The 14,467-nt window shown below is 44.5% G+C and overlaps 1 protein-coding gene across 6 annotated transcripts in view; it reads right to left on the reverse strand.

Annotated features, from left to right (window-relative positions):
* Positions 1 to 14,467, reverse strand: part of LOC139536141 (voltage-dependent L-type calcium channel subunit alpha-1D-like) — a 128,356-nt gene that overhangs the window by 17,309 nt on the left and 96,580 nt on the right. For 3 of the 6 annotated variants that reach the window (XM_071336366.1, XM_071336363.1, XM_071336362.1), the window contains 14 exons: positions 13,275 to 13,307; positions 11,742 to 11,870; positions 11,452 to 11,517; positions 10,862 to 10,953; positions 10,047 to 10,206; positions 8,803 to 8,930; positions 8,558 to 8,654; positions 8,265 to 8,367; positions 8,074 to 8,175; positions 5,564 to 5,697; positions 4,134 to 4,250; positions 3,129 to 3,541; positions 2,263 to 2,289; positions 885 to 1,013 (listed from right to left, as the gene is read on the reverse strand). In XM_071336366.1, coding sequence (XP_071192467.1) covers positions 885 to 1,013; positions 2,263 to 2,289; positions 3,129 to 3,541; positions 4,134 to 4,250; positions 5,564 to 5,697; positions 8,074 to 8,175; positions 8,265 to 8,367; positions 8,558 to 8,654; positions 8,803 to 8,930; positions 10,047 to 10,206; positions 10,862 to 10,953; positions 11,452 to 11,517; positions 11,742 to 11,870; positions 13,275 to 13,307 — 1,730 coding nt within the window. The remainder of the gene's footprint in view (positions 1 to 884; positions 1,014 to 2,262; positions 2,290 to 3,128; positions 3,542 to 4,133; positions 4,251 to 5,563; positions 5,698 to 8,073; positions 8,176 to 8,264; positions 8,368 to 8,557; positions 8,655 to 8,802; positions 8,931 to 10,046; positions 10,207 to 10,861; positions 10,954 to 11,451; positions 11,518 to 11,741; positions 11,871 to 13,274; positions 13,308 to 14,467) is intronic. The other 3 variants (XM_071336364.1, XM_071336368.1, XM_071336365.1) reach the window with 1 other exon arrangement.

The raw sequence follows: 14,467 nt of genomic DNA on the forward strand, positions 1-14,467 counted from the left end.
TCAACAAAACATTTCTGTATGGACCTCGCTTTATGCACAGGGACATTGCCATGATGAAACACGAAAGGGCCTTCCCCAAACTTTTGAAAAACAGCCCCAAACCATTATTCCTCCTTCACCAAACTTTACAGTTGGCACTAAGCATTCGGGCAGGTAGCGTTCTCCTGGCATCCGCCAAACCCAGATTTGTCCGTCGGACTACCAGATGGTGAAGCATAATTCATCACTCCAGAGAACGCGTTTCCGCTGCTCCAGAGTACAATGGCGGCGAGCTTTACACCACTCCAGCTGACACTTGGCATTACACATGGTAATCTTAGGCTTATGTGCGGCTACTCGGCCATGGAAGCCCATTTCATGAAGCTCCCGATGAACAGTTCTTGTGCTGACGGTGCTTCCAGAGGCGGTTTGGAACTCGGTAGTAAGTGTTGCAATTGGGGAAAGACGACTTTTACGCGCTACGTGCTTCAGCACTCGACAGTCCCGTTCTGTGAGCTTGTGTGGCCTACCACCTCGCGCTGAGCCGTTGTTGTGTCCTAGATGTTTCCACATCACAATAACTGCCATTACAGTTGACCGGGACAGCCCTAGCACGGCAGAAATTTGACGAACTGACTTGTTGGAAAGGTGGCATCCTATGACGGTTCCACATTGAAAGTCACTGAGCTCTTCAGTACACGTCATTCTACTGCCAATGATTGTCTATGGAGATTGCATGGCTGTGTGCTCAATTTTATACACCTGTCAGCAATGGGTGAGGCTGAAATAGCCAAATCCACTAATTTGAAGGGGTGTGCGCATACTTTTGTATTTATAGTGTATAAACAATATATAAGATAATACATGTATTTCTGTGAGGCTATGCAGGTGGAGTGTTACTTTACCTGTCTCCTGACAACATGCTGTCGTCCTCGTAGAACTCCTCCCCGCTATAGTACTCTCCTGAGTACCTGTCATCGTCAAACTCCTCCTCCCGCCGGATGGTCGGGTGGCGGACGTCTCCTACGTGGGACCTGGGAGGGGGTGAGGAGTCAGGGTTCAGAGGTCAGAGGAGGGGTGGTGCCCAGTGGAGGCTGGTGTCACTTTCAAATCGGAGGATGGGCTCATTGTAATGGCTCGAATGGAATGAATAGAATGGTACCGGTTCCAGACATTACTATGAGCGGTCCTCCCTTCACTAGCCTCCACTGGTGGTGCTGGACTGCGAGGGGGGTCGTGGGGGAACAGGGCCATGCACTGCCATGCAGACGCAAACCTCCAGCCTCCAGGGGGCAGCGATGCAACAGAACCAACGCCCTCATCATCCACCACCACAGCCTCATCAAGACAACAGGGACATAGACAGTAGAAGCAGTAGACCAGTGGACATAGCATGTAGTATCGAAGACCATCCCTCAGTGTTCACTAACACTTCTTTTGTCAAAGGAAAACTATGGTTTCCTGTACGTTCATTTGGGAAGTCTTCAATCAAATGTATCAAAACTTACATTTCCTTATTATCACCCATCTCAGCCATGGTTTACTTAAAGGGATAGTTGACCCAAATTACAAAATTACATTTTGGTTTCCTTTCCCTGCAAGCAGTCTATGGACAAGGGAGAACAGCAATCTATGCTTTGGTTTGTCCATAGACTGCTTACAGGATAAGGAAACCAATATCATTTTGTAATTTGGGTGAACTGACCCTTTATTGAAAGACATTTCTGAGGGTTTTTATACTGGTCGTTGTTGGCCTCTTAGGAGTATCAGAGCTGGGGTGAGTAAGGTAAGTTTCCATACATATCCATGTGTTTTGAGCATCCGAGTTCCTCCAAGGCAAGCACTTCAGTTCACTTCTCTTTTAGCAGTGCTCTCTTCCTAGCAGACACATGCACACAGCAAGACTGGTCTAGGGCTAGGCAGTGTGCTGGCCAATCAGGCCTCTCCTTTCTCTGTCAAACATCAGAACACTGGGTCAAGAGATTCTACTCCACAGACAGGTGGTGGAGCAGAGACAGGGAGAGGGATGACTGACTAGAACACTCAGCACTAACTGAGCAGGGATTAGGGTTGCAAAATTCCAGTACCTTCCCCAAAACTCAGAGGTTTTCCAGAAATCCCAGTTGGAATATTGCCAGAACCAGTTACAGGCATTTTGCAACCTTAGCAGGGATGCAGTCAGTCACAAACTGGCCCCAAAAAACAGAATTAAAGTGAAAAGTTCCCCTTTGTCATGTGGACACATACTGCTCTAGACATACCTAGGAAAGTAACATACAGTACCTAACATAGGTCTCATAGTAGCGCCTTCTGTCCAAGAAAGCAGAGAGATGGTTGAGAGAAAGCATTTTGGTTAGGTAGAAGAAAGGGAGGAGAGAACAGAGAGAAAAGGGTAGGGAGTCACATATATATCATACAGTATATGAAACATATACATGCATTCCTATATATGTATAATTGAAGAAGGAAGACAGAGGGGTGACAGATGTGTGTACCAATGTTTGGGGGGGGCAACATTTTCTGAAATTATAAGAATTGAAATGGACTTTGAACCCAACCCTGGGGTGCTCCAGAGAGATGTATTGACTGCTTGTGGGATGGGTAGCCTGAATAACTATAAAATGTGTGTCGTTAGCCACTTATATGGAATGAAGAAGCTGGGATTGGTCAGTTTAAGAGAGGGTCTGAGAGGGTACGTGCTATAGGTCAGTGACAAGGAAAACATTTGATAAGGAGAGGCTAGGTCCTGCCTTTGGCAATCTGTAATGATAGATACACAGAATGGCCTTATGGCTAATGGTAGCCGCATGCTTACTCTGCATGCTAATTTATATCCCAGGTTTGTTCTATTGTACAAAAACCCTTAGTGTTGACATCATCATTCACACGTAGACAGCTGTATGACTACGAGGGACTCAGAGCGTCGCTCAGGTGAATTGACAAGGAGGGACGGAAGAGTTTAAAGGTTAGACATTATAGTTTCTAAACTATTGTGGCATTTGAAGTTTATAGTACATGAAGCTTCAAGCCACAGACGTTTCCCCATTCTCTCTTACTATAAGTAATCAATCCCATTCAACAACACGTCTCGTCACCCATTTCATTTCACGGCCAGAGAGAGAGATGGCTGATGGTCAGTGTGTGGTCACCTTTGTCCTTGCGGCGTGCCGCGAGGAGGTGGCTTGTCGTAGTCGGGGTAGTAGGGGACGCCACGGTGTCCAGGGTAACCGTTTGCGGGGGGCGGAGCGTGCTCGTAGTAGCGGTGGTGGTGCCCTCCTCCGTTGGGCAGACTGGACACGTTGGCATTGTTCAAGTTGATGTTGGTGGACTTGGGCGACTTGCCGTAGGAGGAGTTGTGGTGGTGGTGGCGATGGTGGTGGTTAGGGTGGGACATGGCATTGGCCCGGCAGAGACGCCCCACCGGCTGCTCCATGTGGGCGTAGTGCGGAGGCGGCTGCACTTGCAGGGGCCGCTGGGTGGCGTTGGTTTGGTGACTCGATGAGCGCCGGTGGTGGTCCCCGTTCACGTGGTTGACGTGGTTACCAAACAGGCCGCCGTTGCGCTGTGGAAGAAGACTCAAGGTGAAATGGTCAGAGACTACTTTCTGTTCAACACGGAAGATGAATATGCAACGCTACTTATGTGCAAACTGGGTTGACTTGTTGTGATTGTTGATTTGTTTTCCTTGCAGAAATCATTGTATGGGCGGAAAATAAGTTCAGAAGCTGGTTCAATGGTTCATGGTATATGTGAGCAAAATGGAGGCACTATAATTGCTTTTTTTTCATATCAACTGAAAAAAGAAAAACAGGCTTGGTTCTGAGATTAACATAGTACATTGTCCTTTTCCTACACCTACAGGTCTGATCTATGCAACGATGTCCAGTCCACCTTTGTGACTGAGTTTAGAGCATTGTGATTTTGGCCTGTAAATGGAAGGCGCTGCGCTATACAAATAACATGTCATATTACAGACTGTGCATGTCTATGTCTGTTGTGTACAGTATATACCTCCAATAGGGATATTGATGTGGGGCATTATAGACTACCATTACCCTAATATTCCATTTACCCAACCAATCCATTCCAGCAAGACAAAATAAATATATGTGCCATACATTTACCCCCTCAGGCAGATGAATTGAACAAGTTACCCTATAAATCTCCTCGTCCTCCTCTGGAATAAAGTCTACTAGCTCGTCATCTTGCAGGTCACATGATATCGCTCGTCGAATTTCAGGCCCGATATCATGTAGCGTGCGAAGGCCAGCCTGTAACCATGACAATAGAGGGAGGGGCTAAGGGCTGGTAGGGTGAGTTCTCAAAGAGGCTCTTCACACACACACACACACACACACACACACACACACACACACACACACACACACACACACACACACACACACACACACACACACACACACACACACACATACAAACAAGATCAAAAACACACACGCAGACACACACACACGCACACACAGCTGCCCTTTGCTGGCTCTCACGCAAAACCTGAAGTTTACAGACGCCCATATAGGACGGTGCTAGACAGACTGTGAGAGATGAGAACATTTATAAGAGACAAACAAAATGTGCTCCCCTGAATGTGCCCTGCCGTTCGTGTGTCTCCTATGACATGACATTATTCTGACTGTGTGATACAGCTCTCCCTCACCAAAGGGTGCTCGCTTGGTTATGTGAGACATTTTGGTTACATCTTTGGCAGTGTAGAAAAAATTTCAACTACTCAGTATTACAGTTATTACAATAGGCACATACTGTACTTTACTTACTATAGATCAATTTCAACGAGGAAAATTATATCTAGGAATATGAGGGATATGAGGAGATATAGAGAGGAATAGCTAAACGGTAAAACCTCATGGCTTGAAGCTAACCGTGACGGAAACATAAAAACCCTCATGGCTTGAAGCTAACCGTGACGGAAACAGAAAAAACCCTCATGGCTTGAAGCTAACGGTGATGGAAACAGAAAAAAGCTGCTGTGAGTGTGAGCTTCATGAGCTGATGGGTGATAGACACGTGAAAACATTGGATGACGATGGTGAGCGGACAGATACAATGGATGCGTCCCAAATGGCATCCTATTCCCTACATAGTGACCAGAGCCATGGTAGTGCACGATAGAGGGAATAGGGAACCTTTTGGGACGTTGCCAGATACGCACACATACCATTGTCAACATTAACATAGCGATGAAGACACATGCCTCTCAGAGAGAGACATACATTGATGTACGTCATCACATAAACAGGGTCATACTGTACACCAATAGCTTTGATCATGAATGACCTGCTGAATCATAAATCACAACATTAGCACACAGATTCTCAGTGTTTCAGGCACACACTTTCTCTTCACACACATTTCTTCACACATTTTGTAGACTCTTTTGTAGACTCTCTCTCAAACACACATACGCACGCACGCACACACACACACACACACACATACAAACGCACGCACGTACACAAACGCACACATGCACACACACAAACACACGCACACACACAAATGCTCGATCGCACACACACATACAGTACACACACACACCGATACTCACCTGTAGAGCGATGGCTGTGTTGTTCTGGGAGGCGTGCACCCCTACCAGGCCCTCCTCTTTACGTTTCTTGAATTTCCTAAAGTAGTCCTGTATCAGGAAGGTGGCATAGAACTTCCCCACGGTTACCTCATCATCTAGGTGAACAGACCACACAAACGCTTCCTGTGTCAGACAGGAGGTCACTGCACAGCATTCTGGGAGTCCCATGCTCATTTCGCTTCCCCACGCCCCGGCCGTTCCCCTCAGATTCTGGACCCTAACCGTGAGGTTATCCTTTAAACACTATGATAAGACACTATTCCCTAGATCCCTGTGCTGTACTGGACCTTCATGCACTATACTGCACTGGTCAATGCACTGAAATCTCATATCATCTGTATCATTCATATACATCCATGTTGATGTTTTTTTTACTGTATCTGAAGTAGGTCAAAGACCACAATAACTCGATAATAACTCGATAATAACTCGACAATAACTCGACAATAACTCGATAATAACTCGATAATAACTCAATAATAACTCAATAATAACTCAATAATAGAATCTAGATCCTCAATTACATCTTTCAGGCCTGGGGACAGAGGTCGGAGAGAAGAGGCAACTGTAGTTCCATGCCACCACCCTAAAACAGAACTGGTATACCTCACTGGTACACCTCAAATTAAACCGAAACCTTAGCTGAACTATGGTTCCATGCTAGTTAAATGCTGGGCCTCCCATAGAGATCCTGTAATTCCTAAGAATTATAAGATTTCTATTTGGCCTATTGACATCTTCTAAACTATCACTTCTATTAATAAACCCCCTGCCTAGCCTAGGAGGCAGAAAGAGAGGGCAGACATAGCAGACAGGGCACAGGCAGGACCACAGAGGCACAGGACCTGTACAGAGTCTACTTTCTTGAGTCTGCAGGTTAAAATAGTACCATTCATACTGGTTAATATGAGTAATTTACTAAGTAAAGCAAGGCACTTCATTTAGATAGGAGTTAATGCGCCAAGCTGTTTTTGTTAAGTTGATTTATGATATGACTAAAAAGACGCAGCCCTGGGAATGTATTCAAACAGTTGAGATCCACTCCAGTAGAGGGATTTGGGGTGTTAAGGAGCACAATACGCAGATAGACTCTACTGAGCACATGCAAGCAAGCAGAACTAGGTAAACATGTGAGTATGTTAGTGTTAGTGTGTATTTGTGTGTGCTTGTGGTAGCATGTGGTAGCATGTGCGTGTGTGCGCACACATATGAGAGCAATGTAAAAATAGATGTAGAAGATGTATGCAAGAGTATATCAAAGTGTGCATTTACAATACAATATGTGGTGTGTGTGTGTGTGTGTGTGTGTGTGTGTGTGTGTGTGTGTGTGTGTGTGTGTGTGTGTGTGTGTGTGTGTGTGTGTGTGTGTGTGTGTGTGTGTGTGTGTGTGTGTGTGTGTCTGTGAGTGAGTGAGTGAGTGAGTGAGTGAGTGAGTGAGTGAGAATGATTCTGAAGCAGGGGTCTGTGTCACTTTAAACAAGCACGTTGGGGACAGAGTTCGGAAAAATGAGGCAACACTAGTTCCATGCCACCACCCTAAAACAGAACTGCTTCAGAATATTCTGAAGTTCTTAAGAGTTTTTTTTTTTTTTTATATACACAGATATACAGTATAGAGGAAAGGAACAGAAGCTGTGGAAAAGCTCAAACGGAGAGAGAGAGAGAGAGAGAGAGAGAGAGAGAGAGAGAGAGAGAGAGAGAGAGAGAGAGAGAGAGAGAGAGAGAGAGAGAGAGAGAGAGAGAGAGAGAGAGAGAGAGAGACAGACAGACAGACAGACAGACAGACAGACAGACAGACAGACAGACAGACAGACAGACAGACAGACAGACAGACAGACAGACAGACAGACAGACAGACAGACAGACAGACAGACAGACAGACAGAGAGAGAGACAGAGAGAGATAAGAACATACAGAGAGAAAGCGAGAGAGAGAGAGTGAGACAGAGGGAGATAAGGACAGAGATGGAGAGAAAGAGAGTTTAGTAGGAGAGGTACGGCATGCACTGACAAACAGTGATCTACCACTATGAGGCCATGCAAGCCCAAAGCCTAGCACACAGTAGCAGTAATAGTCTCAGTAACAGTCTCAGTAACAGTCACAGTAACAGTCACAGTAACAGTCGCCCTGGAACCTCCAGTGGTATCCGGAACAGGAAAGAAAGAGTGTAGATACACACACACACGGATCAAAAACACTGCGGAGAACATGAGAGCAGAAAACACCAGGACACAGCTGAAATCATGAGTGAGAGTGTGTGTGTAGGCTATTATGTGTGAGAGGGGGAGTGTGTTGTGAATATACATTGAGAAGGCATTATGTGTGAGAGGGGGAGTTTGTTGTGTATTTACAATGAGAAGGCATTATGTGTGTGTGTAATATATTTATGTGTGATAGTGTGCGTGTGGGTCTATATATGCTACCGGGATCTAATTTGTGTGTTGCTACTAGGATGTTGTGTTTTGACTGACCACCAGCAGGGGGCACCACTTGGTCCAGTAGCTTCATACTGGTCCTCTTCCAGATCTTCTTGATGACCGCTCTCAGCTCCTCGTTGGCCTGCTCCAGATTACCTACAGCACAGATAAACAACACATGTCCTGTCACTATCAATACAAACTGTACAGATGATACTGTTGTGGTGTTGTGCTGTGTCTCCTACCATCAGTTTTGATCTTCAAGGCTGTGCGTACTAATGCAAATAGGGTAGCATTGAACATCACGGTGCCGTCGCTGTTTAGAGGCATGTTCATGGCCACCAGTCTCTGAGAGAAGGAAAAAGGAGAGTTACTTACATGCTGTTTATAGGGATCAACACATGCCAGAAACATTTGAGGGAGAGAGAGACAGAGAGTTACAAGAGAGAGAGAGTGAGGGAGAAAAATAGAGAGCGAGAGAGAGGGATATCATAGCAGAGAAAAGGAGAAAGAGAGAGAGACCAGAGAGAGGGTGTACCTTGCAGGCCACTCTATGAGGACAGAGTTTGCCGAAGCCCAGAGGAGGCTGGATGCGTCGGAGCAGAGTGACCACGTCCAGATGTTTAATCCTGCCCCTGTGTCAGAGAGAGAGAGAGAGCAAGATATAAACATGCACTCAGAGACTATTGCAACAGAACAGACAGAAATTAATCTCAAACATAATCTCACACAGGTTAATACAGCCAAATATTTGCACTAAATAGACACACAAAACACACTTACTTGGCCTCTGGGTCATACTCAGACCAGATCCTCTTAAACTCGTCCAAGTGGTGAGGACCCAGGATCGACCAATCACGAGTCAGATAGTCAAAGTTGTCCATGATGACAGCCACAAACAAATTGATAATCTAGATTAGAAGAACAGAACAGGCTACAGTTATTGTGGGAATATAGGCCTGTATCTGTGTGAGCGTATTTGTGAGAATTTATAGTGTATGCCTGTATGCTGGTGTGTATGTGTTTGAGTGTGTGTCTGCTGAGTGTATAATAGGCTTGAACATTTTCCAGATTTTCATATCTTCATACCAACCTTCTCTCATCCCAGGATTTATGGTATTACCGGCATAGCACACAAGGGGGTGCTAAAAACGCAAGAAGAGCCCATTGGCCCTCTATTATCAGAATGCTAACAAAATAAGCACAAACTAATAATGAAATCACATAGATGCTGTTAGCTAAATGCTAATGAGTGAAAACAAACATAAACTAATTGCAAAGATAGGCAAATTAAGCTCATAAAGTTATGCAAGCATAGCTAGCAGCTATCAAATGTTATTTTCGGTGAGTGTGGACATTTACAAGTGAAAGTGAATGAGAAATTGTGCAAATGAACAAAGTTGCGATGCATGCTTTTCTGAAGAAAGAGCAGCATGTGTACATGGAGCAGAGGGGAGAAAAAAGGAGGGGAAAAAATGCTAGTAGGAAGCACAGGGAACAAATGGCAGCTGTAAAGATAACTCATCCAGAGCTCTTTGACTCCTGGTAGAAAGCCATTATAAGATATCTGATGGCAAACATTTAGTAGTGATTTGCATACAAGTGTAACTTCATTATCTCATGTGCAACACACACCTGAGACTCACCGCTAGATATAGAACGCTATGGACTCAGCAGCTCTCTTTCTCCCATTGTGCTATTTACAAACACATGACTGGCTCAACTGTTCTGAGGAACTACGGTAACCTTCATAATGTAAAATAACATGACAGGTGAAATGAAGAACGCAATCTGCTTTATCTCCTAACGTATTGCACAATTTGACTGCAGGTATTAACTTTAAACGTAGCTACAAATATTCACATTTACTGTTAAATAGTTTTGACGATATTGAAAAACCATCCCGTGGCTGTTTCCAAATATCCCGGTATACGGTATATACGGTATACAGCGCAAACCTAGTGTATAAGTGTGTCCAGTATGTACAGTATGTACAGAATGTTGTGTATCTAAGTGTATTTATGCACCAGGAATGCACAGAGCATGTAGAAGCTGATGAAGTAGATGTAGGCGAAGCTGGCTCCACAGGTCATCTCCTCTCCAGGGTTGTAGTCAGACTCTGGGTCACACAGCTTTCCAGACACACACGCCAACATGATCTCCTGCCACGCCTCCCCCGTGGCACACCTGAGACCAAGACATGACTCGTCAAGATACCTCAGCATAACGTTTGCACAACCTATTCACAACCATATGTCATCAACATATCTCCTTACCTCGTCTGTGGTACACCTGGGACAAAAACATCACTCATCAGATAGCCTAGTCAGCATTACCATAATCTTTTCACAACCACATCTCCTGATGAAGACTTTTAGGGATAGTTTGGAATTTTGGCAATGAGGCCCTTTATCTACTTCGGATGAACTTGTGGATAGCATTTTTATGAAATTTGAGATAGTTTCACAAGCCAATGCTAACTAGCTTAGCACAAAGACTGGAAGTATTTGGATACAGCTAGCATAACTTCCTTTATGCTGGACTTCATTGCTAAATTCCCGAACTATCCCTTTAAGGGTCAAAACGTTGTTAAAGGTAACTTTAGAGGAATGACGTTGCACGAGCAGCAATGCAGAATTTGCGATGAGGAAGAAGTATGACTTCGCTCTCAGACAGTCACACGTATATCTGTGCATGTGCACGGGTTCGCTTCATGCTCTTACAACGTGGTAGCTACGGGACCGAAATAGCAAAGATGTTTAGTCTTGCGCTTCAACGCTACATCGTCTGGGTGAACTCTGCCCATGTGACCTCTCACGCTGACCCCCTGACCCCTACAGACCTAAAGAGCAACAACACGGCCTGAGGGAAGGTCTGAAAGTTGTTGTTCCTGTTGATGTGGGTGCCATCCACCATGGCTACCTTCCCGAACACCTGAAACAAACAATATAGATAAACAAGGGTCAGTTTACATACCGTGTGAAGAACAGGGTTGTGTTCATTAGCGTATGCAATCGAAAACAATTTTACTACTCTTTATAAAGAGGTTAAGTGAGGCTGTTACTGTGAGACTGACCCAGGTGTACTGCTACTCTTTATAAAGAGGTTTGGTGAGGCTGTTACTGTGAGACTGACCCAGGTGTACTGCTACTCTTTATAAAGAGGTTTGGTGAGGCTGTTACTGTGAGACTGACCCAGGTGTACTGCTACTCTTTATAAAGAGGTTTGGTGAGGCTGTTACTGTGAGACTGACCCAGGTGTACTGCTACTCTTTATGAAGAGGTTTGGTGAGGCTGTTACCGTGAGACTGACCCAGGTGTACTGCTACTCTTTATGAAGAGGTTTAGTGAGGCTGTTACTGTGAGATGAAGAAGAAGATATTTTGGGGAGAATGGTTTAGTAACAAATAGTTTCTCAGTTTCAGTGACTCACCTGCATGCCGATGACAGCATAGATGAAGAAGAGCATGGCGATCAGAAGGGCGACATAGGGCAGAGCCTGGAGGGAGAGAGAGAGGCAGAGAGAGGGCAGAGTGAGAGACAGCGAGAATGAGAGCGAGAAGAATGAGAGAAATGGTAAGGAGAAGGAGAATGAAAGAAGGAGAATTAGAATGAAAGAGGGAGACAGAAAGCGAGAGGGAAAGAGACAGAAAGAAAGAGACCAGAGATAGTTCAATTCATTAATAGCCTGGTAAATGAGCTGAGTGGATGATGCCTACTCACCTGAAAGGACTTGATGAAGGTCCACAGGAGGGTGCGGATGCCCTCCCCTCTACTCAGCAGCTTGACCAATCGCATGACTCGGAACAGTCGGAAGAAGGTGATGGAGATGCGAGCACTGTCCTCCGTGTTCTGTAGGAGACGGAGGCAGCATTAGAGGATCGGAGTGTGTGTGTGTGTGTGTGTTTGTAGAAAGCCAGCATGAGGGTTTGCGCTCAGACTAGAATGGAAGGTGGCCGGTGCGCAGGAGAAAGAATATACAGTATGTAGAGTTCAAAAGGTACTCACACTCAAAACCATGAAAAGGAATAACCTGTGTACACAGGGAACCTGGCTGTGCTTCAATGCCTGGACCAGCACTTAACAGTACTCAAAGTACTACATGCATGTATACTAAATCAAATGTTGATACTAACGGTGACTGGCCTTTACTGAGACTGAGATGTGAGATATATATGAGCTGATTCAGCATGTATTGCATCTTTACTCAACTAACATCTCTGAGGGTTGTTTGGGGGATGGTGGCGATTTTACGTATCCTTGTGATTCATCTTTGATCAAGTTTGCATTATATTTCACATTAATCTAAGTATCATGTTATGGCCATCAAGACACTTTCTGTTCAAACCAGACGAATCCTGGACTTGTTGCATCTACTAGGGCAGAGTTTCCCAACCCTCTCCTCAGGGACCACCAACCATTTCATACATTTGTTGTAGCCCTGATGACGAGAAGTTGGGGAAACAGCAGTGGGGTAAACTCTGTGGGAGGAGTTTAGAGTGACAGAGTGGGAGGAGTATTCCCATATGCAGTTTAGCTGGAGTGTATCTGCTATGTAACTGTATCTAAGAGGCTGGTGGTGAAGTTTTGCCAGGAGCCCTGCTACAGTACAGACAGACCTACAGGGGAGGACGAGAGGGACAGGGTGCATGCTGTAGGAAAGAAAACCTTGCCATAACTTGACTGGACACATCAGCACAAGCATGGCACCCTCGGTCCAGAGTCACTGCATGCGGAGTCACAGTGGGACTGATCCCCCCAGAGAGGTCAGCCAGCAGGGGTCAGAGGTCATAGCAGAGGTCATGATCCCAACCCCATGGGGTCATCCATGGGTCACTGCCGCACGCAGAGGGAACATTGCACAGCAGAGACCATGCAGCGGTGTCAGCGATACAAACGTGAGGAGGAGCGGACAGAACCGCCCTCACCATGGGGATGCACTCCGCCACGTTTGAGTGACCGACACACTCTCCTTCAAAATAATAACCCCAAACCAAAAAAGGAAAATGAAGAGCAGAAAAACGTAAACAAAAAATACAACCAAAAAGAACCGTAAAGAAACCAAACCAAACCAATCTTAAAATGAAAACAGAACTTTTTAATTGTATAAATTAAAAAGGCGAGGTTTTAGAAGAGCCCATGTAGAAGATTAGAGGAGGTTATATAGATTGAAGACGATAAAATAAAGATCAACATAAACCAATGCAAGCCCAGAGAAGACAGGGCAGGGCCCTGATTGGGGGAAGAGCATCTTACCCCCGACTCATCCAACTGAGGAGCCTCCGTAGGCTTTAAAATCAAAGACCTGTGTTAATGACTCACACAACGGTATCACAACCCTCAGGTCTCCCTTATACTTTAACACAATATTATCACCATGTTTAAGACGTATGCACCATTAAAGACACACGTAACTACATATACTGTCACTACGCTTAAATTAAACTTACGTTAGGTTTAAGACTGACACACAACATTGTCTCGACACTTGACGTTTATACACTGTTTTTGTAACATTGAAAGACCGACTGACTCACACCTAAATCACAACCCCTATGTAACATAACGGTGATGACACGCAGAACAGAATCTTAACACTTTAAATGTTTAAGACTGTCAGACAACATACTGTGACGCTTAAGAACTTCTATGTGGCGCTTACGTTGCATTTAAGACTGACATAGCATTAAGACAATATAACACTTAAGTTAACGTTTAAGACTGAAACATAACTTTATCACTCCCCCTGTGTAATGGTAATGACTGACATACATTATCGTAATGGTTTTAAATGGTTTAAACAACAAGATGAAAAAGCTTGTGGCTCTACATATGGATAATGCTATAACAATGTTTCTGAAACATTATTTGACTGACCCAGACTGTTAATATGATGCTTATGGACATGATGTTCCAAACATAATGTTAACATGACTATAACAAGTGTTATTTTAGTGATAAGTCGCACAACCCATATATAACCCATTTATACCTGTCAACCGGTTATAATACTACAACCTCTTCTCCCCTCCTACTCATATAACGTCTTGTCCAAAGATTACTTTCAGATTACTTACATTCAGTTTTTCTACTTCAACATTTCACTTAAGGGGCTGGACATGCAGGCTAAAACTGTAAATCAAACACTGTCTTTTGCGAACTGACACTCGCTTTCTCCCACACATAAATCCACACAAACACACCCCACCAACACACATTTAGTAAAATATTACATACAAAGGTAGTCAAAGGTGTTTTAAAATATCATATTGTATTAGTCACAACTCTTAAAGGTCCAATGCAGCTGTTGTTTATCTCAATATCATATCATTTCTGGGTAACAATTAAGTAACTTCATTAAAATGGTCAAAAAGAAACAACAATAGCTTCTTAGCAAAGGGCAATTTCTCAAGCGAGAATTTTGCTAGGACTGTCTGGGAGTGGTCTAT

The sequence above is a fragment of the Salvelinus alpinus genome, chromosome 12, assembly GCF_045679555.1.
Source record: "Salvelinus alpinus chromosome 12, SLU_Salpinus.1, whole genome shotgun sequence".
NCBI classification, from domain to species: Eukaryota; Metazoa; Chordata; class Actinopteri; order Salmoniformes; family Salmonidae; genus Salvelinus; species Salvelinus alpinus.